Here is a 27,743-nt window from a genome sequence, read left to right as displayed (position 1 = left end):
ACAGTATGAGTTTGAGACCTAGAACATCAGGCAACAGAGGACATTGGTCCCTGAAAGATGGGAAGCAAATAAAACTCTACAAATGGCTCGGCTTTAATTACTTTGAGAGAATTTCCAGGTCGCAGCTCGAGGCTGGGGAGACAGAACCTGGCAGATTGCCTAAGTTGAGTTATGAAGTGAAGGGGAGTGAAATCTGGGGAGACCAAAGCAGCTGGAGTCAGGACAGACAGCCAAATATACCAGAGTGGCACAAAGAAGGAACTCCAGAGAGCTGGAGAGGGTCTCTCTTGAGTATTAAATAAGGAAGATACAAAAAAAAGATCCAAATCAAACGTAGAAGAAAAGAATAATAAACTTGAGAAACATAGCAAGAGAAATTATCCCGAATGAAACAGAGAAGAAAAAGATTGACAAACACAGAATCCGTGAGCTGTGGGATAAGTTCAAGTGGCCTCTTAGTGCAGATGTTTTATTGAGTCCCAGTCCTGATCCTTGGGAAGAGCTGACCTGGCCGGATGTGGGTCAGAACAACATTTGTGTTAAATTTTTGATCTGAAAATAGTTCCATAAGCAAAAATGGTATTTTTTATGATCATTATATGTCAATTTTGAAATGTAGCTTAGAAGCAGTATTACAAAGTTTTAGTTTTGGTTTCTGGCCCTTCCTAAATTTGGCCCTTGTTAAGATTTCTTAAATGAAATCATTGTGTATACCATGTTCACAAAATAACATATATCATGTGTGTAGATACAAAAAAAATGATATTGGATAGAAAACATAATAAAATGAAAATCTGTATAAATTACCATCCAGCATGAGAAATAGCACATTACCAGGGCGGATGCAGCCCTCTGCTTCCCCCTCTTCTTTAGTATTCCCCCCCTTCTCCACCAGAGATGGTGTGTCCATTAGCTCTTATTTGTTTTTTTGTTTTTTTTTTACCACAAATGTATTTACTGTGTTTTGAATGTTTTTGACTGAATAGAAACAGTATTATACTACATATATACATACTGGCTATCTATTTTAATGCATGTGACTAAAGTCCTGTCAGTGCTGTAGCTAGACTACGAGTATACCACAGTTGACGCTTCCTTTCTCTTGCTGGACGTTCAGGTTGCTTCCGTTGTTTTGATTTATACACAATACTAGAACGAACATTGTGCATGCCTTTTGATAACAGACAAGGATATAGAGGGAACATTTTACTGGATAACAAATATGCAAATTTATGAGACTGCAAATCATTTACAAAATGGTTTTGTTTTAGTTTATGCTCTTACCAGCAGAACATAAACAGTTCCATAGTAATGCTTTCTATGTTTGTATTTATCTTTCTTCATTAAAAGCTTATTTGTTTTTCACAGTGGTTCTGTACAGGTTTATACAATAGATAACACCACTGGAGCTATGCTACTGTCTCATAAACTAGAGCTAACAGCAAAACAGTATCCTGGTGAGTCCTTTTTTTTTTCTTCTTCTTTTTAATTTTTAACGTACAGGTAATGGTATGTATAGTGATTGTGGATTTTAAATGATGCAGGCTGTAGGTCAAATACAGTTAAAACATGCCACTGTATTTTGTATGCTCCAGGGATTTCCTAGTACCTAAAAAGGCCCCTAAGGATCCTCTTTTATTGTTTGACTTAGTCCTCTGTGTCCTCACTTGGTTTTAGCCTTTATAGACTTTCTCTAGACTCTGCTGTAGTCTCTTATCTGATTTCATTGCCTTTGTGATTTTATGCCTTCCAATTCAATTTATTCGTTCAGCAAAGACTTACCAAATACCTAATGTAGGCCAGACAGTGCTCTACCTGGTGGATACACAGCAGTAAACAAAACAGTCTCTTTCTGAACCCCTTCGTGAATCTTGAGTGGACCCTCATAGGATTAAGTCTAAGGTCTTTGCCATTGGAAATGCTTTTGATCAAAACTAACCGAAAACCCAAGTTATTGTGGCTTAAATAGGATTTATTATCTCTACTAGCAAGAAATCCAAAGGCGAGTTGCTGGTAGCCTTCATTTGGTCTTTCCTTCATGGTCTCAGATAGCTTCTGAGCTGCAAGCATTGCTTCTGCATTTGAGTCAAGAAGAAAGGAGGAAACGGCATATTTGGTTTTTTGATCAGGAAAGCAAATGTTTCGCAGAAGCATTCCCACCTCCTACCTGCTCCAGCCGTCTTCCACTTATATCTGATTGACCATAATTATGTCTCATTAGCTACCTTGGGATTTTCCTAGCCTTTACAGTAGAAGTTGGCAAGGGAGAACAAGGATGGAAATAGATGTGGCATTAACCTACCAACAGTGTCTACCACATAGGTGGCATGTAAGGTCTTCTGCTGAATATTTCTGGCATTATTTCTTGGTTCATTTAGCCCTTAGTGTCTCCATAATTTTACCACAGTACCTCTATGTTAAAAGAAATACCACACTTTCAATGCTATCCCGATCAAAATACCAATGACATTTTTCAAAGAACTGGAACAAATAGTCCTTAAATTTGTATGGAACCAGAAAAGGCCCCGAATCGCCAAGGAACTGTTGAAAAGGAAAAACAAAGCTGGGGGCATCACAATGCCGGATTTCGAGCTGTACTACAAAGCTGTGATCACAAAGACAGCATGGTACTGGCACAAAAACAGACACATAGACCAATGGAATGGAATAGAGAACCCAGAAATGGACCCTCGGCTCTTTAGGCAACTAATCTTTGATAAAGCAGGAAAAAACATCTGGTGGAAAAAAGTTTCTTCAATAAATGGTGCTGGGAAAATTGGACAGCTACATGCAAAAGAATGAAACTTGATCACTCTCTCACACCATACACAAAAATAAACTCCAAATGGATGAAAGACCTCAATGTGAGACAGGAATCCATCAAAATTCTAGAGGAGAACATAGGCAACAACTTCTATGACATCGGCCAGAGCAACCTTTTTCACGACACATCTCAAAGGCAAGAGAAACAAAAGATAAAAATGAACTTGTGGGACTTCCTCAAGATAAAAAGCTTCTGCACAGCCAAGGAAACAGTCAAAAAAAACTTAAGAGGCAGCCTATGGAATGGGAGAAGATATTTGCAAATGATACTACAGATAAAAGACTGGTATCCAAGAACTACAAAGAACTTCTCAAACTCAATACACGAGAAACAAATAAACAAATCATAAAATGGGCAGAAGATATGAACAGACACTTTTCCAATGAAGACATACAAATGGCTAACAGACACATGAAAAAATGTTCAAAATCATTAGCCATCAGGGAAATTCAAATCAAAACCACACTGAGATACCACCTTACGCCAGTTAGAATGGCAAAGATAGACAAGGCAAGAAACAACAATTGTTGGAGAGGATGTGGAGAAAGGGGATCCCTCCTACATTGTTGGTGGGAATGCAAGTTGGTACAGCCACTCTGGAAAACAGTGTGGAGGTCCCTTAAAAAGTTAAAAATTGAACTACCCTATGACCCAGCCATTGCACTACTGGGTGTTTACCCCAAAGATACAGACGTAGTAAAGAGAAGGGCCATATGCACCTCAATGTTCATAGCAGCATTGTCCACAATAGCTAAATTGTAGAAGGAACCAATATGCCCTTCAACAGATGACTGGATTAAGAAGTTGTGGTCCATATATACAATGGAATATTACTCAGCTATCAGAAAGAACGATTACCCAACATTTGCTGCAACATGGATGGCACTGGAGGAAATAATGCTGAGTGAAATAAGTCAAGCAGAGAAAGACAATTATCATATGATTTCTCTCATCTATGGAACATAAGAACTAGGAAGATCGGTAGGGGAAGAAAGGGATAAAGAAGGGGAGGTAATCAGAAGGTGGAATGAAGCATGAGAGACTATGAAGTCTGAGAAACAAACTGAGGGCTTCAGAGGGGAGGGGTTGGGGGAATGGGATAGGCAGGTGATGGGTAGTGAGGAGGGCACGTATTGCATGGTGCACTGGGTGTTATATGCAATAATGAAGCATCGAGCTTTACATCAAAAACCAGGGATGTACTGTATGGTGACTAACATATAATAAAAAAACATAAAAAAATACCAAAAGTTCTGTTTATTAATTAGTTAGATCCAAATCCTCGTAGCATTTTCAAAAAGTAATGTACATAAATGGAAAGAAAAAAATTTTTTTTATTCTTAAACACTATTTTTTGCTCATAGGCTGTCTGTGCCTATTGGACACCATACAGTTTTCTCAAACCTTGGAGTCAGATTGGGTACAGCCCCCCACATTTCCTATTCCACATTGATTTTTACATGACACTTTTTCTGCAACTATTCCTAAAAAGCCATCTTCACCAAGATGTAACATCTATCAAAATAAATGTAGCCGCGGGGCGCCTGGGTGGCTCAGTCGGTTAAGTGTCTGCCTTCAGCTCGGGTCATGATCTCAGGGTCCTGGGATCGAGCCCTGCTCGTGCTCTCTCTCACTATCTCTGTCACTATCTCTGTCTCTCTTTAAATGAATGAATGAATGAATGAATGAATGAATGAATCTGCAAGCTAATGTTGCAACTGTGAACTACCTGGAACTAATAATTTACCTTGTGTCCAACAGATACGATATATCACTGTATTTCTCTGGAAGATTGTCTCATGGAACCCCTGGATACCCTGCACATAGCAGTCTGACACTTTACCAAAGTGCTTGCGCATTCTTGATAGTCAGCCGTTGTGTCATGTTGTTCTCTTTACCTGAAATGTCCCATATTTCTATAGGGAGGGTCTATATATATATATATATTGGTCTTTCAAGATACAGCTTAAATGAAATCTCAATTTATGAACTAGACAGAATACCATTCCCTTCTATGCCTCGTTATATTTTGCATATAACATCTTTCTTATCTTTGATAATGCTTTATCGAACTTATCTGCTTACAGGTCTTATTTTCTGCTGGCTCAAGGTAGGAGTGTAGGCTGTATCTCTTTACACCAGGCTAGCTCAGTTTAGTGAGAGGCTCATAGTTAACAAATGTGATGAATGAATCAATTTGTTTTTAAGCCAATGACCTTTGCAGGATTGAATTTAAGAGGCAGTAGAATCTCATTACTACACGTCTCATGAATTTGATATTGTACTGTGTTCTATATGTGCATTAGTAATTGGGACCCTTTTCAAACTGTTCTATTCCTCTCCCAAATTTAGATATTCTCCCATAATAAGAATAATTGCTGTGTAACTGTAAAAACTTCTCTCATGTTTGGGTCAGGAAAAAAATGTCAGAAAAATTGAGGGCACCCATCTAATCTAATCCAATAATAAAATTCTCAGCCTCAAGGAGGAAGCTAAGGTATCTCATGTCAAAATCTCGGGAAACATTAACTGTGTGGCTGTTGATGTTGACGTAGTGTTACCCACGTGTATACCAGTATTCTTCCCCATCATGCCTTTTTAACACCTCACACCTTCCACTTGAGACAGGTTTCTGTCCTTCAGAATTTTCTTTAGTGAAGTTTTTCGTGATGATAAACTCAGTTTTGGGGGGAGGGGTGGGGTCTGAAAATGTATTTTGTCCTTGTAATTTAATTATGGTTCAACTTTTTATACAATTTTGGGTGGACAGTTACTATATGTACATTGAAGTTGTTCAAGCATGATCCAGTTTCACTGTTGCTCTTGGGAACTCTGGTTGAGTTGTATTTCCTTTTCAGGAGATTGGGTTTTTTTCTCTTTAGCTGCTTTTAAGATTTTTTCTTTGTCTTTGGGGGTGATTTCACTGTGATTTGGAAGGTGAAAAATTTTCTGATTTTTTTTCCTTTTTTTTTTTTTTTTAAAGATTTTATTTACTTATTCGACAGAGATAGAGACAGCCAGCGAGAGAGGGAACACAAGCAGGGGGAGTGGGAGAGGAAGAAGCAGGCTCATAGCTTTAGAGCCTGATGTGGGGCTCGATCCCATAACGCCGGGATCACGCCCTGAGCCGAAGGCAGACGCTTAACCGCTGTGCCACCCAGGCGCCCCTCTTTTTTTNTTTTTTTTTTTTTAATCTTGTTTGAGATTCAAGTGTGCTGGATCTGAGGATCCATATTGTCCATCTGTTCCAGAAAATACTGAACCATTATCTCTCTAAATATTGCCTCTTATTTAATCTCTTTCTGAAAACCTAATCAGACTTAGGTTGTACTTTTTATAGGTTTCTTAACCTGCCTTTTAACATTTTTCATTTTTTTGTCTCTCTGGACTGTAGTCTAGAAAATTTTTCCCTGTCTTCTGGTATACTAATTCTCTCTTCATTTGTTTAATATTCTACTTAATCTGTCCACTTTAATTACTGTGTTTTTTATTTCCAGAGGGTCTACCTAGCTCTTTTCTAATCTGTATGCATCCTGCTCCTAGTTTCAATATTGTTTTATTTCTTAGGTATTAAAAAATGGTTTTTATATTCTTTGTTAGTCTTAGTATCTGAAACCTTTCTTTCTGAGTTCAGGTTCTCAGGAATTTGTTTATATATTTTAGGATTTTTTTATTTTTATTTTTTTTTACTGAGAGCCGCTTAATTAATTTCCTTCAAACTTATTTGTTTGAATGCTTTGTGACCTAAATTGAATTTGAGTTCTTCCAAAGAGGATTTATGTGTGTTTATGGCAAGTTACATGGGAGTGCTACATCAGTCTGGAACCCTTTGTGTTATATTATCTATGCGCAATTTTTTTGAATCATAGATTGTACAAATTACAAATTAGAGTGAGGACTGACTTGTGGTTGCAGATTCTCAGGGGAGATTACTTTATTTTCCATTCACAGACAAAACATGAAAGTGTCCTTTGCTATTTCTTTACCTTCCACATGGTAGAGTTTATTTTTCATTCTTCCTTATACCATGAATGTAGCCTTTTGTAAGCCATTATGTGGTGTCTTCTTTTAGATACCCTGCCTTGGCCAAGCTCTGAGCTTGATCTCCTGTCCCTCGCATGCTGGGAGTCATCAGAAATAGAAGTCAGGGTCTCCAGGGTTTGGCAGAAAAATTCAGGGCAGAAGCACTTTGTACAGTCACTTACTGCCCAGCGTTTTTAGTTGTTTTGAGGTGTTTAAGTATTCTATTCAACATTTTATTTTACTTTTATTATTTATTTACTTATAGAATTTTATTTGTTAGCACACAAGTAGGGGTTAGCAGCAGGCAGAGGAAGAAGTAGACTCCCTGTGGAGCAGGGAGCCCGATGCAGGGCTCGATCCCAGGACCCTTGGATCATGACCTGAGCTGAAGGCAGATGCTTGACTTACTGAGCCACCCACGCACCCCCATTTTATTTTATTCTTGGCGAAAAAGAGTGTGTACTCAAGCAGGAGGGATGGGCAGGAGGGGAGGGAGAGAGAAAATCCAAAGCAGGCTCCATGGCCAGCGTGGAGCCAGATGCAGGGCTCAGTCTCACAACCCTGAGATCATGACCTGAGCCGAGATCATGATCTGAGCCGAGATCAAGTCAGATGTTTAACTAGCTGAGCCACCCAAGCGCCCCAGTATTCTTTTCAACATTTTATTAGTTTAGTGTGGAGAGTCATGTAAGATGTCTAATTGCTGTACTGCCAGAAATAGAAATTTGCTCCTTACGTTTTTATCATTCTTACTGGATAGCCTTTAAAGGCTTGCATATATTTTTCTTAAAGACAGATTTGCATCCTACAAGAACAGTGATGTATATTTTGATTGTGATTTCTGGCCCTTTTATCTGTTTTTTATTTTTTTAATCCATACTTAAGTTGTCCTTTCCAGTAGCTACCAGCCACATGTGGCTATTTTTATTAAACTAATTGAATTTTTTTTTTTAAATAACACTTTATTTCTTTAGTTTTGTGGTCATATTTACATGTTCAGTAGCCACGTGTAGCTAGGGACTACCTCTTAGAACAAGCAAATAGGAACATTTTCGTCATTGCAGGATGTGCTCCTCACCATTTCTGTTGGACAGCACTGTACGGAGTTTCAGATTGGTCTGTCTGTTCTCAGGCTCTTGGAATGCCATTTCTCCCTTTGGTTACCTACTGACTGTCAGTCTTTGTTGTGAGAGAATTCTGCCAGCTTGAATTACATAACTTTAGGCTATAAATCTGATTACTATGGGAGACTTCTAGGAGGACAGTACATCTGAAACAGGGATGAGCTTCCTTGTTTCCTTCAGGCTGCACTGGCTGAGTTTCACTGGCTCTGGTGCCTTAGGAGTCCTTACTTGATGCCGCAGCTTCCCTTCTGACTCCCAGACTTGATGCTGGTCTCAGACGCCTTTGCCTTCCTGTAGGATGTGAAACCCCAGCTCCCTTGTCATTGCTGGGTCTCATCCCATCCTTCTATGCCTGTATTTCCAACCTTTCTCCCCTCCCTGCTTCCAGCCCTTTACTCTAAACCTAGGTACTAACCAATCTCACTTTAGGTTTTCTCTTTTCTTTTGGCTTCTGGAGCTCTTTCTTGTAAGTTCAGCTCTAGAACAAAACATCTTTTGAGTTACTTTTTAATATTTTTCTCAATATGCAGGTTATATCAAAATCTATGTCTGTTGTAGGTTGTTACCACCTAGATGAATTTCCTGTAATCCTGACACGTGACGATTAGGTTTACCACCATTAATATTTTATTATAGATCTCTGCAACTAGATTTTAATATGTGCATAATGCTTGGAAAGTGGGTATGCATATTATGTGCATACGTATATATATTTCATGTGGGGTAATAGGTACAGTGTGTTTATAACCTCTTCTTTCCAGTTAACATTAACATCTTTTTATGATAGCGAATACCTGTATTTTTTTTTCTTGCACATGGAATTGCTTTCGTTTTGTAAACTTCAGTTTGATTTTATGTTTCTTGGTTTGTTTTTATTTTTGTTGTTATTTTTTTTAAATTTTATTTGAGAGAGAGAGCACGCAAGCACGAGTGGGGGGAGAGGCAGATGGAGAGGGAAAGCAGACTCCCTGCTGAGCAGGAAGCCCAATGCTGGGCTCATGACCTGGGCCACCCGGGAGCCTCCTTGTTTGTTTTTAAATTTCTCCCCTGGACTGGTGTAAAATATAGTGATGAGATATGATGTTTCTTATGTATAGTCCCATTTATATTTCATCTGCATGAATAACATGGTTATTCATTATGGTGGGATTGCTAAAGTGAGGATTCAGACATAGGCAGAAGGGAGTCCTCTCTGTTAACCAAGGCTGTCTTCTCTAGACTAAAATCTGTATACCTCCCCTTTGTACCAAATCTGTATTTTATAGCAGAAATGTACTAATACTGCAAGTGAAAAGAATTTTAAAGGAAGTGATATGATAGCCAGTTTTGAATTGCTGACAGGAAATAGTAGCATGTTTCATTTAACTCTGCAGTAGGGAAACTTGGGCTTTGCTACACAGTGAAATGATGGGATTGAAAGAACAATTATTAAAGGATGATATGAGCACCTGGAGTTCTCAAGCTGGAGTTTACCTACGTAATCCTAATAGAAGATTAAACTTCAATTTATTTTAACTTGGGTCCCTCAAATATTGCCAGTGGAGCATGAAGATAGTGGTACGACATTATTTCACATTTTAAAACACCTTCTACTTTGCAGACTACTTTGACATTTAGCGTTGAATCGTTCAAGGGGAACATCATCCCCATTTTACAGAAGCTGAATTGACCAAAGCCAAAGACTTTTAAAACGACACAGTTAGAGTTATTCAGGCTGATGGTGGCCCCAAATGGCTCTCATTTCTTTTAAATTTCTCGGCAGCTGAGTTTGTTCTGCTTCGGTCAAGGCTAATGGCCTTGCTCATTTTATGTGACCTTAAGTGAGTAGGATTCATCTCATTATTTGAAGCAGACATGTCTTACTATTGATTTCAACTTAAAAAAATATAGACTGTAAAAATACTAAGTGTTTCTGAAGGAATCATTTATTTTTAACTCTTCTCACAATTTCTTAACAGATATTTGGAACAAAACAGGAGCTGTTAAATTGGTCAAATGGTCTCCTGACAATAGTGTTGTAATAGTGACCTGGGAAAATGGAGGCCTTTCTTTATGGAGTGTGTTTGGAGCCCAGCTGATTTGTACACTTGGAGGAGATTTTGCGTGAGTGAATAAAGACAAGTTTTAGATAAAGTAACTCCATTATCTCCTCAAAAATACACATACACAGAAATTTTGTGGCATATAGCTACCCTTCTACCTTATTTGATGCTTAATCCCAAAACAATTTTAAGGTTCAGAATTAATTTGTTCGGAATATCCATCCTTTTAAAACTCATTGTTCATTCGGTAAAATGCGTTTGTTTGTTGAATCCCTATTGTGGATATGGTAGCATGTTCAATTCAAGGCTAAATCAGATACGGTTTTGCCTTCAAGTAGCTTATGATCTAATAAGAACAATAAGCCATGTTCATAAGTAACTAGTAGGAAATGGAAAATTACATTAACTTGTTGGGTTGCTCTCTCTCCCACTCCTTATGCTACTCTTGAACCTCGGTCCTGACAAACGAGTACCCCTGCCCAAACTGCATGACCCTGTCAAGAAGTTACTCAGGACCTGAAAGACTGTGCATCAAGCTGATACACCTAGGTCGATCAACCAGCGGTCTCATGTATCATGCATTGTTATGTATTTCTGTTTTAAAGGAGCAGAATCAATTTGAGTTTTTAAAAAACTAAAATATTATATGTAATAGAAGACTTTTTTAAATTGAGTTTCTCTTCTGTTTCAGTTATAGGTCTGATGGTACCAAAAAAGATCCCCTTAAGATCAGCTCTATGGTAAGTACTTTCTATAAAATATTGGTATAAAGTGGGGGTGCCTGGGTGGCTGAGTCGGTTAAGTGTCCAACCCTTGATCTGAGCTCACGTCTCGATCTCAGGGTCTGTGAGTTCAAGACCAGCCTTGGGCTCCATGCTGGGTGTGGACCCTACTTTTAAAAAAAATATGTGTGTTTGTGTATGCTATAAATTCTATGGTGTGGGAAACTTTGATTTTTCTTCTGCCTTTTTTTCCTCTTGGCCTGATAAAATTACGAAACTATTTTAATCTCAGCAGGCTCTTCTTACACAGTTCTTGGTTTGATAAAATCACGCTGCCCAATTTTCAGTTACTTGCTTTTGGTGTTGCTTGTATATAGTCTAGCAAGCCTCTGTCATCTTTGTGAACATTGTGGCTATTCAGATCAGGCCTTTGTTGTTCCAGAGCATACCTCAATTCCTTACGTGACTCAGTAGCACCCTACTAGTTACTTAGGTACACTTCCTTTAACATAAAGTGGACTGCTCATTGGGTGTTTTTCCTGGAGGACTTGGACATTATTTGAGCATATTTTAAAAACTTCCTGTAGATATCTGTCAAGAGAATTAAAGTCACCGTTGTAACAATATTTTTATTTATGATGTATTTTTTAGAGTTTCGTTAGAAAATAGTGAGGTGTAACCCCTGTCTTTACATAAAAACATTTTCTTACTGTAGCCCCTCTGTGCACCATCTTTGTGAAATCAGTGGCTGTGAGGCTTACTCATTACCTTTCGTCCTTGCACCACAGAGGAAGGCATTTGCTGATCTTGGGTTTCTTGAGTATTGAAACCACCGTGGTTGCCCTGAGTAGTGGTTCCTAGTCTTTCACCACCAAGGACCCCATGTGCTGTCTCTCTCCACCTCCATATTTTAAGGTTTTAAACAAATGATTTCTATAACTGCCCCTCAGTGCTTCTGAATGGCATGTAATAACCAGTGTTATTAGCCTCTCTAAGTTGCTATTTTAATCACAAACTAAGAATCTCGGCATTTTAGTTAATTGTTCAACTTTTATTGTGGGAGAGCAAAACTTCTATGAAGCCTTTGAAATTTAGCAACAATTTATTTTCCCTCTACTATTTTCTTGACCTTGTAGATTGAGACCTTTAAAACAAAAACAAAAAACTAAAAAACTATCATGGAATGTAGTTATAGAATATTAAAATTGGCCCTGGAGAGTTTATTTGAACCTTCTCATTTTATAAAGGAAGAAACGTATACCCTGAGAAAACCAAATAACTTAGCCAAGGTGCTCCAGCAGAGTGGCAGCGAGGCTGGAGTGAAAAACTTGTCTCGCAGCTTCCATTGGAGGGCTCTCTGCTCTATATAAGACTGCATCTCTTTTGGGTGCTTCTTTGTCAAGTTTCAGCTAGGTACGCGGGTCTTCCTCTGCAAGGAGTTTCTTTGTATTTGAGAGGCAGTTAAATTAATGGAGAAGTTCTAGAGAGCAGTTGGCATTCCTTGGGATTTGGGGTTAAGATTGGTATGTAGTGCATTGACTCCTCACGTGGAGAGCAGTGATGATGGTTTCCACTGGAGAGGGTGTGCTAGGATTCTTGTCTGGTCAGCTTCTCATAGTTTTTCCAACCTTTGGAAGTCATGCTAAAGAATTTATTAATATGGTTGTTGGTTGTTTCAGGATTTGAATATTTGAAGCTAGGAAAGGATAACCTTATTGCCCTGATTTTTCTTCCCCTTCTCTCCAAGAGCTGGGGTGCAGAAGGCTATCACCTATGGGTTGTCAGTGGATTTGGTGCTCACAACACTGGAATTGAGTCTGACTCCAAGAGTATAGTTAAACAGCCTGGCATTCTGCTGTTTCAGTTTATCAAGAGTGTACTCACTGTAAACCCTTGTATGGTAAGTTTTTTAAAATTACAACTGTTTATTTTTAGTGACCTTCATAGTAGACTATCAGATTCTTCTTCTAAAATTGGTGGATTATCTTCTTTTGTATATATTTTTTTGTGATTCTTGTGTTTCTTTTTAATAATTTACACAAAAATTTTACTTCTCAGTAGCTTTTCTTTTTTTTTAAAATAGGATCACAAGCAATTTGAGGGAAAGCAGTGTTTACAGATTTACTTGAATAACTTAATTTAGTCTCTATTTAAATAGAATTTCCCAAAGTGTGCTCCACAAGGCAATACTTAGAAGAATCAGTAGCATATACACAGGATAAGGAAAAGTTCTGTTGTCATGTAAATGAAATAAAGAAGTTAAGGCTGTAGAGATTTCTTTATTATAGGACTCCAGTGTCTTTAATATGCTAACTGTGCATCATAAACCTCCAGGAGCTGGTATATGAAAAACAGTGTTTCCAAGCTTATTTAACTATGAATTTTTAAGGAATGCTTTGAAGAAAATATGCCTAGAAATCTGCTTTGGGAAACACTGCCCCCAAATTGTAATATAGACTCCTCATGTTTTATCAATCTTAATGTTATTAATATTATATATTGTTAATATATAATAATAATATGTTACATGTTAGAAGTGCATACCTTAATATCTGCCACCAGCGGGTTTTTAAATATTTGGTACAACCAGTTTCTAATTAAAATTTACAATTACAATACATTGAGAAAGAATATCACAGTAGCCTGGATCTGAGACTTTACGACTGTAGTAAAAGAATAAGGATACCCAGAAAAACAAGAGTAGAGTAATTCTTCCTCCCCTCCCCCATCCCAAATTATAATTTAAAGGCAAATTTTATGAGTTTTATGTCAGGACAACATTTGGACTACCATAGAAAGGTGATGGGCTGAGGTGCTGTTCTGTCTGATGAAATAGGGAGTAATATGCCCACATTTGAGAATCCTGGCCTTCTAAATGAAAACCAGGGCATCTTCACTAAGAAGAGACATTGTCTTATCTGTCCAAATATCCTCAGAACCTGGCACAGTCCTTGGCACCAACCAAGCATTTACCCAAGTGCATATGGAATTGTTCTGAGCCAGGGCCACAGACTGGGGCTACTGCTCTTCCTCCCCATGGTTTAAAAGATCCTTGGCATCTGGTATCCCCATTCCTTCCTCCCCTTCTTCTTGCCATGTGGGCACATGGTGAACGCACATGCACAAACTGACCAGATATGTTTTCTTGCCACTGTTCATGAGGTATTTTATGTGGAACTCATTTGTAAACTGTAGATGAGTACTGTCCAGTTTTCAGATGGAAAATCTCTCATAGCATTGCCATTTTGGAGTAATCATGAGGATACAGTTGTAGTCGTTGTAAACTGGGCCACATTTTGGCATCTATGATAAAACAGACTTTAACAAAAATTTTGTTTGCCCTGGGAAGTAATCATTAAACTGTTGCCTGTTCCCTCTAAATATAACAGTGCATGAGATCATTATGCAGTCTTGTCATCCGTGAGTAAAATCAACATTGAGATACATGGCGCATTTCCTATGATAACACTAAATCAGGGTATTGCTTGTTTTCTGTTACCTGATGCTGAGTTGTTTCAGTTTGCTCTCCTCCTCTGCCCTCTGCTTCCTTTCTCCCTCATCTAGAGTAACCAGGAGCAGGTGCTGCTTCAGGGCGAGGATCGATTGTACTTGAACTGTGGAGAGGCCTCGCAAACCCAGAGTGCCCGGAGTTCCTCAGCACGCTCTGAGCATAAGGCTGGCGGGGCCAAGAGCCCCTTTGCAGACAGTGGTTTGGAGACTCAGGGTTTAAGCATTTTGCTTGGACATCGGCATTGGCACGTGGTACAGGTAAGTCCTCAGTCACTGTTGACCGTTGACTTAGTCCTTGGGAAGATAGCACCTGGAGCAAAGTTTTACATATTTCTTCTGTTGCTTTAGAAAACTGAGGAACTTTTTAACCTTTTTGGCTGTCACCTCTCTTTTCTGCTTTCCTGTCTTCTTCCTTTCTTGCCACTGATGTAGCATGGATCCCCACCTGCTTTAAGCCCACTAGTCTAAAGACTGCAAGTTTATGCTTTACCCTCTGAATGAGCACAACTTTATAGTACTTTGTCCGTCCGCCCCCCCCACCCCCCCGCCTTTTTTGGTATGAATTTAGCTCTGCGGATGTGCATAGGCAAAAGTGTAGTGATTTCATGGAAAGTGACAGTGTCGATTAGGACCCTGGGCAGCTGACCTTGTAGTCCTAATGGGTACATGTTGAGGTTAACTTCCTGACTTTAAACCCAAATTGCAGACTTGTGGTCACACTCTAGATCCTTATTATTAATAATTTTATGATTATATAAATCTTGTTCCCAAGTCACTTACTCATTCTGGTATAACTTTTAAATTAGCAATTTCTTTTAATAATTCTGATAAATTGGCATTTGACTTGGAAATCAATTCTGAATTTTGATACCAAATAAAATTAATTTGGGTAAATCAATAAATTGAAGTTTCTTGGAAGAAACTTCGTTCACAGCTGTAGAAGTCCTGAGTGTCTTCCTTTCCCCGCTGATACCAAAGTGTCTTAGGTCCATCAGAGCCTGCTCTTGCATTGGTTTCTTTTCGTTGGGTTCTGTTTTCACAATTCTTGACCCCCCCCTTCTCCATTCAGTGCCGTTACTTTATTAGCTCGTTCAGTTCCCATGTTATTTTCAGTTGACTTTGAGTGGAGATGATGAGAGACACGAATGGTCAGTATATGAAACGTTGAAGGAGGAGTGTTTCCTGCACTGACAAGTGGTGTACACGCAAAGAAAATGTATCTAACTGACATTAATAAATTCATAAAATCAAACAGTGTGCATACCATTTGATAAGTAGTAACAGTTATGAAATTAAACTGCATCGGCTGCCTCCTTGACTAAAATTTTCCACTGCTCCCTTCTCTCCTATAGCCATTCCTCTGCTATTTTCATTTCCCCATACTTTGAACTATTCATTCTACACTGACCTAGCATCAATGCCAGTTCTGCCTAGCCAGGTCTGTGTTGCCAGAGAGCCAAGTAGAGCAGAGGATCAAAGAAGGTAGGTCTGGAACTCAAAAATCCATCAGGCAATAACAAAAATCTAATTTCCTTCCAGCTCAAAAATTCTGTGATTCTTAGCCGTCTCTGAAATATCCCATATTAGTAGCGTATCACACAAATTTTACCACTCTAGACAAAGTAGGTATGAGCAGGATTCTTTTGTGATTTTGTTCTTTAGATATCGAAACTATTGAGAAAGATGAACTTGTCTGACTCTAGCTTTACCTAGTTTTTTTTTTTTTTTTTACTTTCCTTAAAGCTAATAAAAATCATGTCAGAGCTCTGTTCCCAAAACAATTAAGTTATAATAGACTCATAGAATTTTTGGAGCTGGAAGGACCGTAGAGATCATGTAGTCCAACTGGATTTGTTACATGGAGGAAACTGAGGCTCAGAGAAGTTAGGTGACTTGCCCAGGGTCACATAGCAGAGCAGTGTCGTGCTTAAGTAGTGTCAGACTTATCCTTACTGTAAGCAAAGTAACAGTCTAACCTGTCGTAAGACCTCTAGGTATTAAATGTTAAATCATGTAATGTACTATTGACCTTGAGCTAAGACCTAGAATGTGCCTATTGAAATAGGCAGCGTTTCATTACAGTTTGCCCTATACTTTGTTTGCTGGCACTCCAGTCAAATGCATCAGTGCAGCATCATGGGAGTGTTTTGGTTTGGTGGTTTACAGTGTCCATATAATGCTAATGCTTTACTTTCTGGGCTTTTTACCGTTAGTAATGATTCCCTGAAGAAACTTGGGTGGCTGTTTAATTTCTCCTTCGACATATGCTCTTGTCTGGGATAAATGGCCACATCCTCCATCAAAGTGACTTTGTTTATGCAATTCATATTTTGTATTCTTACACAGCTTAGAGTTCATCAAATGAGCTCCAACTAATTCTGCTTCTCTGTCTGCTCCTCATGTAGACAACTGGATTTCCGTTTATTTGTTTAGACCCTCTACCTCACGCTTACTGGTTTCCTGATCAGAGGATTCTGTGTTAAATGTGGTTTTTTCCTTTAACTTAATACACATACATACTTATCGGCAGCAGGGTTGGTAGCTGCTGGTAGAAATGGTGCTTTTCACGTGTGTGCGTGTGTGTGTTTTTAAATTTAGTTTTCCTAGCTACATATTTTTAAAATTTTGAGAGTAGTTTTTTGACAAATGGAGCACAAATAATGTGAAATTAAAACAACACCCTCATGGTTTTAGGGTGTATTACTTCTTGGACTGCCATTTATTTTAATACTCAGTACTTTGTATGATAATAAACATCTATTTCTGAAAGGTGCATGTTCTGAAATGTTGGTTTTGTAGTTAACCTGGCTAACTATTTGGAAAAAATAAGCTTCACAAAATATGCTAGGATGTCAACAGAGAGATTTTAAAAGCTCTTTCATTTATAAATGATTTGCAGTCCTTCCGAGTCTCAGATGTATCAGGTGTGGTGTTCGACATGGATCAGGTGTGCTAGGAGGATGGCTCTCACGGCCTTTTTTTTTTTTTTTTAAAGATTTTATTTATTTATTCGACAGAGATAGAGACAGCCAGCGAGAGAGGGAGGACAAGCAGGGGGAGCGGGAGAGGAAGAAGCAGGCTCATAGCGGAGGAGCCTGATGTGGGGCTCGATCCCATAACACCAGGATCACGCCCTGAGCCGAAGGCAGACGTCTAACCTCTGTGCCACCCAGGCGCCCCGGCTCTCACAGTCTTAACCAGTGACAGACAAAAACAGCCTAGGTAGGAGACAGGATCTTAGCAAAATGACTTTAAAGGGGAAAAAAGGTAGATTGAGGGTGTTTTGGGAAACTGAGGAATCATTCCTAAGATGTTAAGAATAGAGATTCTGTACCTTAGCACTCGGGCTCCTGGTGGTGTGGCGTGGTGTGGCATGACTTTTGTGCCCTGAGTTTTCAGTCCTGATCTGACTTCTTCATAATTCATTAGCTTCTGCTTGCCTTTCTTCTGCCATTTCCTGTTCTCAGTGTTAGGGGTAGAGCTCAAAGCTCAGGTGACACGTAGATCAATAAATGACCTACTAGGGAAAATGAAAGTTCTTTTTCAGTTTTCATTTCATAGCCTCCTCAAACACACAACTGCATCAGAAGTAAAGCTTCATTTTAAACTTGAGTTTTGAAAACATTTGTAGTTTGTGGCACCTGCTACATTTTTAGAGGTTAAAAGAATAATTTTTTTTTTCCTATAGATTCATTAGAGTGTGGACTGTATGATAAAATTTAACCTTGGTGCCCATGGTTAGAAACCCCTCAAGTTGGAATCCATGTTGGCAGTGAGATCCCAGCTCACACTTTACGCGCCCACATGTTTCATACATACTTAGGAAACACCAGGGTTCAGGGGAAGTGGGAGTTCTTTTCAGTGTTCTGGTGGCTGCCTCAGTTATACTCCAGGGACATCCTTCTTCAGAAGTGACTATTTCGATTTTCTTCATCCAAACACAGAATCCACTTAACAGGCTTGCACAAAACTACTTTGAATTCTTCTGTCACCACCTGATCGTTACTTCAGATTACCATGCTCCTGAAGTGATGTCACCCAGCACAGGGGAACTTTGTTAAATGCCCTGTGTGGTTCAGCGTATCTGTTAAGATATGAGTGAAGCCTTTTTCAAGCATATGTCATGACATTGTTACCTTTAATTCTGCAAGGCGGGCTTCCACAAACCGGCACTGGGGTTGAGAACTACTAACAACAGAACCAAAAGCTGTTAATTTATTTGGATTTTAGGTTGACTAGATAATAAATGAAATCTAACAGATAATTTTATGAGTAAATTTTACGAAGGTTAATACAGATGTTTTCAGTGTATTAGTTTTACTTGATTTTTGTTTTGTCTTCACATTACACAAAGAATCTTATTGGATTTGATTGCATTGTCCTGGCTTTTTAATTTGGCTTTCTTTTTAAAAAATACATAATACCTGGAGTACAATGAAAATGAATTTGAATAAATTGAGGTTCTTTTATTCCAGGAACAGAAGCGTCTTTCCCTCGTTCTGTCTGTCATTCTGTTAAGTTTCACACCACACTCACCACGTGCTCATGAAAACTGCTTAATCAGTAGGCTAGTGGAGAGGTCAGTCTTGGTAAGGCTAGAATTTTCTTCATCTACATTGATATCTTATGGAAGAGTCTTCTAGGCTTAAAATTGTTGTTAGAGTGACACAAAGACACCATGTACAGAGATGTAAGACAGAAGACATGGGAGGAAGGTATATTTCCTACTTACATTGCGGATTAAGAGTTAATACCTGTAATGCAAAGTTCTTACAGATGAGTAGGTTGAATACCCCAGTAAAAAATAGTAGCTTAGACACACACTTACATGTATATGGATGTTTAGAGAGAGAATAAAGACTAACCAGTGGTTATCCCTGGAGCAGTGATAGAACAGAATTTCATTTTGTACTTTGTACATTTTTATATTATTTAAATTGTATAAGCAGTATTTTGCTATTTTAATCAAAAGACATAAAAGTAATAATACCTCCATTAAAAAGCACAAGCAAAACTCTTGCTGAGGCTTTCAGACTCTTCATTTCTATAATTCTTGCTTGCCGTCACAGCTGGTTCTCTAAAACTCTTTTGTCAGTCTGTATTTATTGCATGTTCAATATTTAAAATAAACAAACAGTGTAGAGAAAAAGCAGTATAGGAAAGCCTGATGTCTGGCTACTCATAATGAAACGGTGAAGACAGGAGATGTGAAATAATGGGCTAGTATTTCCACGGTAAATTCCAAATACTCTGCTAGTAATCCCCACTATTTGGGAACACTTTAAACGTTATACAGGAAAATGAATCTCAGATTGTGACATTAATGCTTTAAGTGCCTTAAGTTTAAATACGTTTTGGAAGCTTACCAAACTGATGTATTATTTTCTGTAGATTTCCAACACCTATCTAGAGAGCAATTGGCCTATACGGGTGAGTTATTTGTTACTTTGTTGGTGTTAACTTTTATTGGGTAGTGTTTGCTGTAAAGAGGCATTCTGGGAATTGAGCCTTTTTCAGTGGGTGTGTTGATATTAGTAAAATTTTAATACTTGATCCCTTGTACATTGTTAGCATGTTAACATCTATAATTTGGTATGATGTAACTTGTGTAAATACTCAGATTTTTTTAATTTAGCCATTTACATTTAATTCACTTAGCAAACATTTATTAGTAGTCTATTTGCCTCATGCAACAATGCTAAGCTCTTTATACTTAATATTAAGTATATAGGTTTGCAAGGAAGAGTTCTTAATTTTTTTTAAATTAGTTTTCAGCTATTGATAAGCTTGGACAGAATATTGCTGTGGTTGGCAAGTTTGGTTTTGCACATTACTCTTTACTCACCAAAAAATGGAAACTTTTTGGAAACATTACCCAGGTTAGTCTTTTTGAAATTAAAAACTGATTTCTTAGAGTATAAGAGAACTACCATATGAAATAACTCTAAGCCACTCTTTAGTTATTAAAAAATATTACCAAATATTAAAAAATGATGTTGGATTACATCTGAGGGTCAGTTCTGATGAAGTACTTGGTATTTGATAAAGGATTTTGTATTGAGATTGTTGGTTTGTTTTTAACTTGAGGATTTACTCTTCCATTCCATGTTGAGTTTATCAGATGTGGTCAGAATAAATTTCCACTGAATTTGAGATCATTTCCTGTTTGTTTGTGTGTGATGTTAAGATGTGGGTAGCACAGAAACATGTGCAGTTGGATTTTGCAAGAATCAAATAGGAGAAGACAAGGACTAACATTTAGCAGCAGCCGCCGCCGCCTGCTGTGCACTTCAAGGGCCTCACTGACCTTCATAACCCAGAGAGGGCACTGCTGTTACCATTTTGTAAAAGAGAAACTAGGATTCAGAGTCAAGCAGCTGATAAATGGTAAAGCCGGATTTTAAACCAAAGTCTGTTGAATAAGGGAATAATGATGCTACATGGTATCCAGTTATTTACAGAAATGTTTTTTTCTCCAAGATAGGATATGAATCATTAACAAAGGCCCAGAGTAACACTTAATTGGGGGGATAGAGAGTAGAGCAGAAATAATTTGAGCTGTCATTATTTTCTTAGGAATATTTTGTAAGTGTGTTACTTATTGTAATTTCTGGCAGCATATAAATAAAGGTAAATATGTTTTTTTAAATTATCTTTTAAGGAGCAAAATATGATTGTGACTGGTGGCTTAGCCTGGTGGAATGATTTTATTGTCCTGGCATGTTATAACATAAGTGACCGTCAAGAGGAGGTAAGGCTTTTTTTGTTTCAGATATAACAGATTTTTATATTTTTAAGTTAATATATATTAAGCACTATCTGGTTTAATATAAATATAATTTTTGGAAATTGAACAAAACATTTTATTTTTTGATCCAGAATTTGGCATTTGGCTTTTTTACCCAAATGAGACTTTCATATCAGATTACTACTTTTAAAGAAGTTTTTTTTTAAAGGGATAATCAGAACTTCTGAGATAACTTTTTCTAAGGAATTTACCTGTTAGACATTCCCTGTGAAGTTTTTAAATAACAAAAGTTGTTCAAAACAGAGAAGTTTCTAAGGATGGCTGCCCTTAGAGATTTATTAATTTATTGATTTGTATGTTTATGTTTTTAGAAAGTGTTGGTCTACTTTTATCAGGTCTGGATATGCAGGTCTTTAGAAGGAGTACCTCATTATAGTACATTCCCAACTTTAATCGCTTCATCTTTTGGTTATTTGAACCCACCTGTGAAATTATAAATATTATCCATTTATTGGTAATGCTCAGATTAGTCTTTAAACTTCTCTTACTTGAAGTCAGTAGATAAAAAACAGCATGTTTAAAGTAGTTAGTCGTCTTGTTTTTACAGTTTTATTTCTTTGTTCTTCAGCTCAGAGTGTACTTGCGAACATCAAACCTGGACAACGCCTTTGCTCACATCACCAAAGCACAAGCAGAAACATTACTGCTTAGTGTCTTCCGGGACGTGGTGATAGTATTTAGAGCAGACTGTTCAATCTGCCTATACAGTATTGAAAGAAAGTCCGATGGGTAAGTGTGGAGCGTGCAACAAGTCACTTTTTGCTTCTGTGTATCGTGCTTCCTCTGTTGTATTTTTATTTTCTTAAAAGTTATTCTGATTTTATGTTTAGTTTCCTTTGTTTTAGAAGTTAAAAAAGTAAATTTTATATTTAGTGATGTTCATGTAGTTATTTTTTAGCCACCTAGATAAATAACTTGCACTAACTTCTTAATCTGCTCTTTCGGATTTCTTTGGGGGGGGAAATCTGGTTTGGGATGGGATAGCTTAGGTACTAGTTTTTTCACAGCCTTGAAAACAAGTGTTAACTATCGTAATGTTCTGGACACTTGGGGAAATTTGAAGGTGTTCCACTGGCCTAAGGCCTTGGGAAGCGTGTCCTTAGCAGACTCACTTGGTTCCCACTGAGGGAGATGGCTGTGGTCTGCGGCAGGAAGGGCTGGCAGCCCCTGGTGCTGTTGTGTGTTGCCCGCATTCTTCTGGGCATCTGGTCGGCTTGCAGCATTTAGAGCACACCTCCTGAGCTTTATTTTGCTCTTGTGATACGTGTTTGTTTCTTTTTTTAAAATGGCCATGAAGTGTGTATTTGCTGAAATAGCTTAGTGATTAGGAATACTGTAAAGATAGAAATTAAGAAATTTTACTAGCCTCTCAAAGAACCCATATCCTTTCTCAGCCAACTAAACTGTTCCTATTTTTTCCTTCCTAGTTTCCTTTCCTAGTTGTCCTAGTTTTTTTTTTCTTCCCTTCTACATCGTATTCCCTTTCTTTCTTCCTTATTTCCATACATATTCTTGGGATATATCAATCTTACCAGTCTGCTGCTTGAAGGATACTTGAGGGGGAGGGAATGATAGGTAGAAGCCATTTGGATCCTCCAAAAGTAAGAAATCTGATACTATTAGTAGTGGAGAAGAAAGGAAAACAAAGAACTTGCTAGCATTGATGTTTAGGTGTGTGGGTATCTTTTTCTCTCTTTTTTTTTTTTTTTTTTGCAGTCCAAATACTACTGCTGGTATTCAGGTTCTTCAGGAAGTGTCCATGTCACGCTACATTCCTCACCCTTTCCTGGTGGTATCTGTCACTCTGACTTCAGTGAGCACAGAGAATGGAATCACCTTGAAAATGCCACAGCAGGTACCATCCCGTCATCAGAGCTCTTTAGAGCTTCATCTCAGTTTTTAGCATTTTAAATTGGTAACAGGAACTATTTATTTGTTCAAATAAATATCAAGTGTCTAAATGTGCTTTGCATGAAGATGCTGGGTTACAGTGGCAAACTAAACAAATTTGGTTTCTTCTCAGACAATAAAGAAATAATCACATGCATAATTATAATTTTGATGTGTGTACCAGAAAGCTGTATAGGTCACTGTAAGAGTTTAGAACGAAAACCTGAAACAGTCTAAACAGTTAGAGATTTCTGTACCATTTAAATTATAGCTCGAAGACAGGTGGTTACCTAAGTAAAGAGTGGGAATCTCAGATCAGTGGGAACAGTAGTGCAGAGGCCTGTCAGTAAGAGAGAAAAATGACACATTCAGGGAACTGGAAGAACTTCAGAGTGACTGGACTTTATCTTAAAGTCTAAAGTGTTTTAAGCCGGGTATTACTAGATCTAAGCTTTGTTATGTCTAGTCTAACTGTAAGGGGTGGGGGATGAACCAGAGTAGGACAAAACTGAATGTAGGGAGGGTAACTGGGAGGCCACTGTAATGACCTGAATGAAGGGTGTTAGTGACCTAAACTTGGCAGTGAAAAAGAAGTAAAGAAGTGGAATATTGAATATAAAATATAGAGAACTCCATGATTAGTCAACTATAAGGAAAGAAAATAATGCTGTAGTTTCTGGTTAAACCCATGAAGTTGTGTAACTTCCAATTCCAAGGCTCCTTTTGTTACATGGATGGTTTCCAAATTTCGTGTGGTGTGGAATCCGTTTTCAAAGGATAACTATGTAGATTTATAACTCTGTAGATTTATTTGTCATCTCTGTCTTCCCAGTCTTTTACTTCCTATTAAGGCACTTCCATTCATCTACTTCAAAATCTAGATCTCATTTCCTCTGCAAACGATATTTCATGGTAGCCGGAGAGTCATAGATGATAAGGGAAAGTTCTGTTTTACAGAAGAATTGTAGCTAAAAGATGTGGAAGAAAGGTAAGAATTACAGAATCACCATTTTGCTGCCCCTAAGGAAATAACTGATTCGGATAGTGATCATGATTGGATGAAGCCATCAGATGAAAGGTTGGTGGGGAATTTTACAATGAGGGGATCAGGTGGCCGTATCTAAGCCTTATTAATCAACATTAGCATTACTACAAGTAGCAGAACCAGGTGTGGCATGCTTCCTGGGGTGATGCATCCTAAAGTTCACATGAGGAGTTACTGCCCAAAACACTGAACCTGAATTAAATCAAGCTTCTAGATCAGTTTTCATTCATAGGAAATACAGGGGTAGAAGTTTAGTTTAACACCACAAGGAAGCAGAATATAGAGCATTCTGTAGGACAGCTACAAGTCAGTAATGTGGCGGTGGGAGGGGAAAGTAAGGGGGGGAGACTCTTCTAAATAATTCTTGAGAGCCATCAAACCAAATGCAGTGCTTAAGTTCATTTGTATCCTGATTCAAACTGGCTATAAAAAGACACTATTAAAGCAATTAGAGATACTCAGTATGCACTGAGAGGTAACATTAAGGAATAATTGTAGATTTTATTAGATGTGGTACTGGCACTGTGATTTATAAGCAAATATCCATGTACTTTAGAGTTGCACAGTATAGGAGTAAAACGGCATGATATTTTCCTTTAAAATATTTTGGTGTAGTGGTGCCTGGCTTGTTCAGTTGGTGGGGCAGGTGACTATTGATCTCAGGGTTGTGAGTTCAAGCCCCATGTTGGGTGTAGAGATTACTTAAAAAATAAAATCTTTAAAAAAATAATAAAATACTTTAGCAAAATAAATGGAAAACAAGGATAGATGGGCAGATGTGGCAAAATCTTGAGTAATTGTGAATTTGGTTGATGGGAATATGGGGGTTCATTGTACAGTTCTCTGTACTTTGAAGCCTTCTCTCTCATGTTTGAAGTTTTCATATTAGGGAAAATAAAGGGACTCCTTGTATATGCCAGATACAGTGGGCAGTCAGTGGCACCAGTAGTACTGGGTACCCCATTTTAAGAGGGCCTTTCCAACAGACACATGAAAAATGCTCAACATCACTCATCATCAGGGAAGTGCAAATCAAAACTACAGTGAGATATGATCTCACACCTGTCAGAATGGCTAAAATAGAAAACGCAAACAACAAGTGTTGGCAAAGATGTGGAGGAAAAGGAACCCTCTTGCAATGTTGGTAGGAATGCAAACTGGTGCAGCCACTGTGGAAAACAGGATGGAGGTTACTCAAAGTTGAAAATAGAACTACCCTATGATTCAGTAATCACACTACTGGGTATTTACCCCCCAAAATACAAAAACACTAATTCAGAGGGATACATGCACCCCTATATTTATTGCAGCATTATTTACAATTGCCAGATTATGGAAGCAGCCCAAGTGTCTTTGGACAGATGAATGGATAAAGAAGATGTGGTATATATACACTATGGAATATTACTCAGATATGAAAGGGGTGCCTGGGTGGCTCAGTCAGTTAAGCTTCTGCCTTCGGCTCTGGTCATGATCCTGAGGTCCTGGGATCCAGTCCCACGTCAGGCTCCCTGCTCAGCGGGAGTCAGCTTCTCCTTCTCTTTCTGCCCCTCCGCTCTCTCATGCTCACTGGCACTCTATCTGAAATCAATAAAATCTTTAAAAAGAATGAAATCTTGTCATTTGCAATGACATGGATGAATCTTAGTATTATGCTAAGTGAAATAAGTCAGAGAAAGACAATTACATGATTTTACTCATATGTGGAATTTAAGAAACAAAACAAATGAGCAAAAAAAACCAAAAAACAAAAACAAACCAAGAAACAGACCCTTAACGGTAGAAAACTGATGGTTACCAGAGGAGAGGTGGGTGTGGGGGATGGGTGAAATACATGATGGGGATTAAGGAATGCACTGTGATGAGCACTGGTGTTGTATGGAAATGTTGAATCTCTGTATTATACACCACCTGAAACTAATATAACGCATGTTAAGTGTACTGGAATTAAGTTAAAAAAAACCTTTCACAAAGAGGAGAGATCTAATGTGGTAAAGAGCAGATTAAGAAGTAAGTTGACTGTGAAGAGTGACAGTTTGACTTCTTCCTTGCCAATTTGGATGCCCTTTATTTCTTTTTGTTGTCTGATTGCCGAGGCTAGGACTTCCATAATACTCAATATAGAAAACCCAAAGACTCCACCAAAAATTTGCTAGAACTGATACAGGAATTCAGCAAAGTCATAGGATATAAAATCCTTGTAGAGAAAGCTGTTGCATTTCTATACACCAGTAATGAAGCAGCACAAAGAGAAATCAAGGAATCGATCCTATTTGCAATAGCACCCAAAATCATAAGATACCCAGGAATAACTAACCAAAGAGGTAAAAGATGCGTATGCTGAAAACTATAGAACACTTGTGAAAAAAACTGAAGACGACACAAAGAAATGGAAAAACATTCCATACTCTTGGATTGGAAGAACAAATTTTATTAAAACGTCTATACTACCCAAAGCAATCTATACATTCAGTGCAATCCCTATCAAAATAACACCAGCATTTTTCACAGAGCTGGAACAAACAATTCCAAAATTTGTATGGAACCAGAAAAGACCCCGAATAGCCAAAGTAATGTTCAAAAAGAAAAGCAAAGTGGGAGGCATCACAATTTTGGACTTCAAGCTGTATTACAAAGCTGTAATCATCAAGACATGGTACTGGCATGAAAACAGACCCATAGATCAATGGAACAGAACAGAAACTCAGAAATGGACCCTCAACTATATGGTCAACTAATCTTCAACAAAGCAGGACAGAATATTCAATGGAAAAAAAGTCTCTTCAACAAATGATGCTGGGAAAATTGGACAGCCACATGGAGAAGAATGAAACTGGACGACCTTCTCACACCACATGAAAGAATAAACTCAAAATGGATGAAAGACCTAAATGTGAAACCATCAAAATCCTAGAGGAGAAAGCAGGCAGCAGCCTCTTTGACCTCGGTTGCAGCAACTTCTTGCTAGACATGTCTCTGGAGGCAAGGGAAACGAAGGCAAAAATGAACTACTGGGACCTCATTAAGATAAAAAGCTTCTGCACAGCAAAGGAAACAGTCAACAAAACTGAAAGGCAACCTGTGGAATGGGAGAGGATATTTGCAAATGACATTTGCAAATGGATGAAGGGTTAGTATTCAAAATCTCTAAAGAACTTAATCCAACTCAATACCCCAAAAACAATCTAGTTAAGAAATGGGCAGAAGATGTGAATAGACACTTGTCCAAAGAAGACATCGGATGGCTAACAGACGTATGAAAAGATGCTCAATGTCACTCATCAGGGAAAACAAATCAAAATCACAATGAGATACCACCTCACACCTGTCAGAATGGCTAAAATTAACAACACAGGATACAACAGATGTTGGCGAGGATGAGGAGAAAGGGGAGCCCTCGCACTATTGGTGGGAATGAAAACTGGTGCAGACACTCTGGAAAACAGTATGGAGGTTCCTCAAAAAGTTAAAAATAGACGTAGCAAATGCACTACTATGACCCAGCAGTTACGGTACTAGGTATTTATCCAAAGAATACAAACATACAGATGCGAAGGGGCACATGCACCCCATTGTTTACAGCAGCATTCTCAACAATAGCTAAACTATGGAAAGAGCCCAAATGTCCATCAACTGATGAATGGATAAAGAAGAGGTGGGGTGTGTGTGTGTGTGTGTGTGTGTGTGTGAGAGTGTGTGTGAGTATTACTCGGCCATCAGAAAGAATGAAATCTTGCCATTTGCAACGGTGTGGA

At 38.2% G+C, this 27,743-nt stretch overlaps 1 protein-coding gene across 5 annotated transcripts in view; it reads left to right on the top strand.

Moving 5' to 3' along the window:
• The window catches only part of RIC1 (RIC1 homolog, RAB6A GEF complex partner 1), a 187,599-nt gene that overhangs the window by 145,429 nt on the left and 14,427 nt on the right, over positions 1-27,743 (top strand). For 4 of the 5 annotated variants that reach the window (XM_034647000.1, XM_034646998.1, XM_034646997.1 and 1 more), the window contains 10 exons: positions 1,369-1,457; positions 9,930-10,074; positions 10,705-10,753; positions 12,483-12,635; positions 14,300-14,503; positions 19,637-19,675; positions 20,014-20,124; positions 20,907-20,996; positions 21,622-21,782; positions 22,770-22,908. In XM_034647000.1, the coding sequence (XP_034502891.1) occupies positions 1,369-1,457; positions 9,930-10,074; positions 10,705-10,753; positions 12,483-12,635; positions 14,300-14,503; positions 19,637-19,675; positions 20,014-20,124; positions 20,907-20,996; positions 21,622-21,782; positions 22,770-22,908 (1,180 nt within the window). The remainder of the gene's footprint in view (positions 1-1,368; positions 1,458-9,929; positions 10,075-10,704; positions 10,754-12,482; positions 12,636-14,299; positions 14,504-19,636; positions 19,676-20,013; positions 20,125-20,906; positions 20,997-21,621; positions 21,783-22,769; positions 22,909-27,743) is intronic. The other variant, XM_034646999.1, reaches the window with a different exon arrangement.

This window comes from Ailuropoda melanoleuca, chromosome 17, assembly GCF_002007445.2.
Source record: "Ailuropoda melanoleuca isolate Jingjing chromosome 17, ASM200744v2, whole genome shotgun sequence".
Classification (NCBI taxonomy): Eukaryota; Metazoa; Chordata; class Mammalia; order Carnivora; family Ursidae; genus Ailuropoda; species Ailuropoda melanoleuca.
The sequence above is the reverse complement of the archived record's forward strand: the minus strand, read 5'-3'. Positions and strand labels throughout refer to the sequence as shown.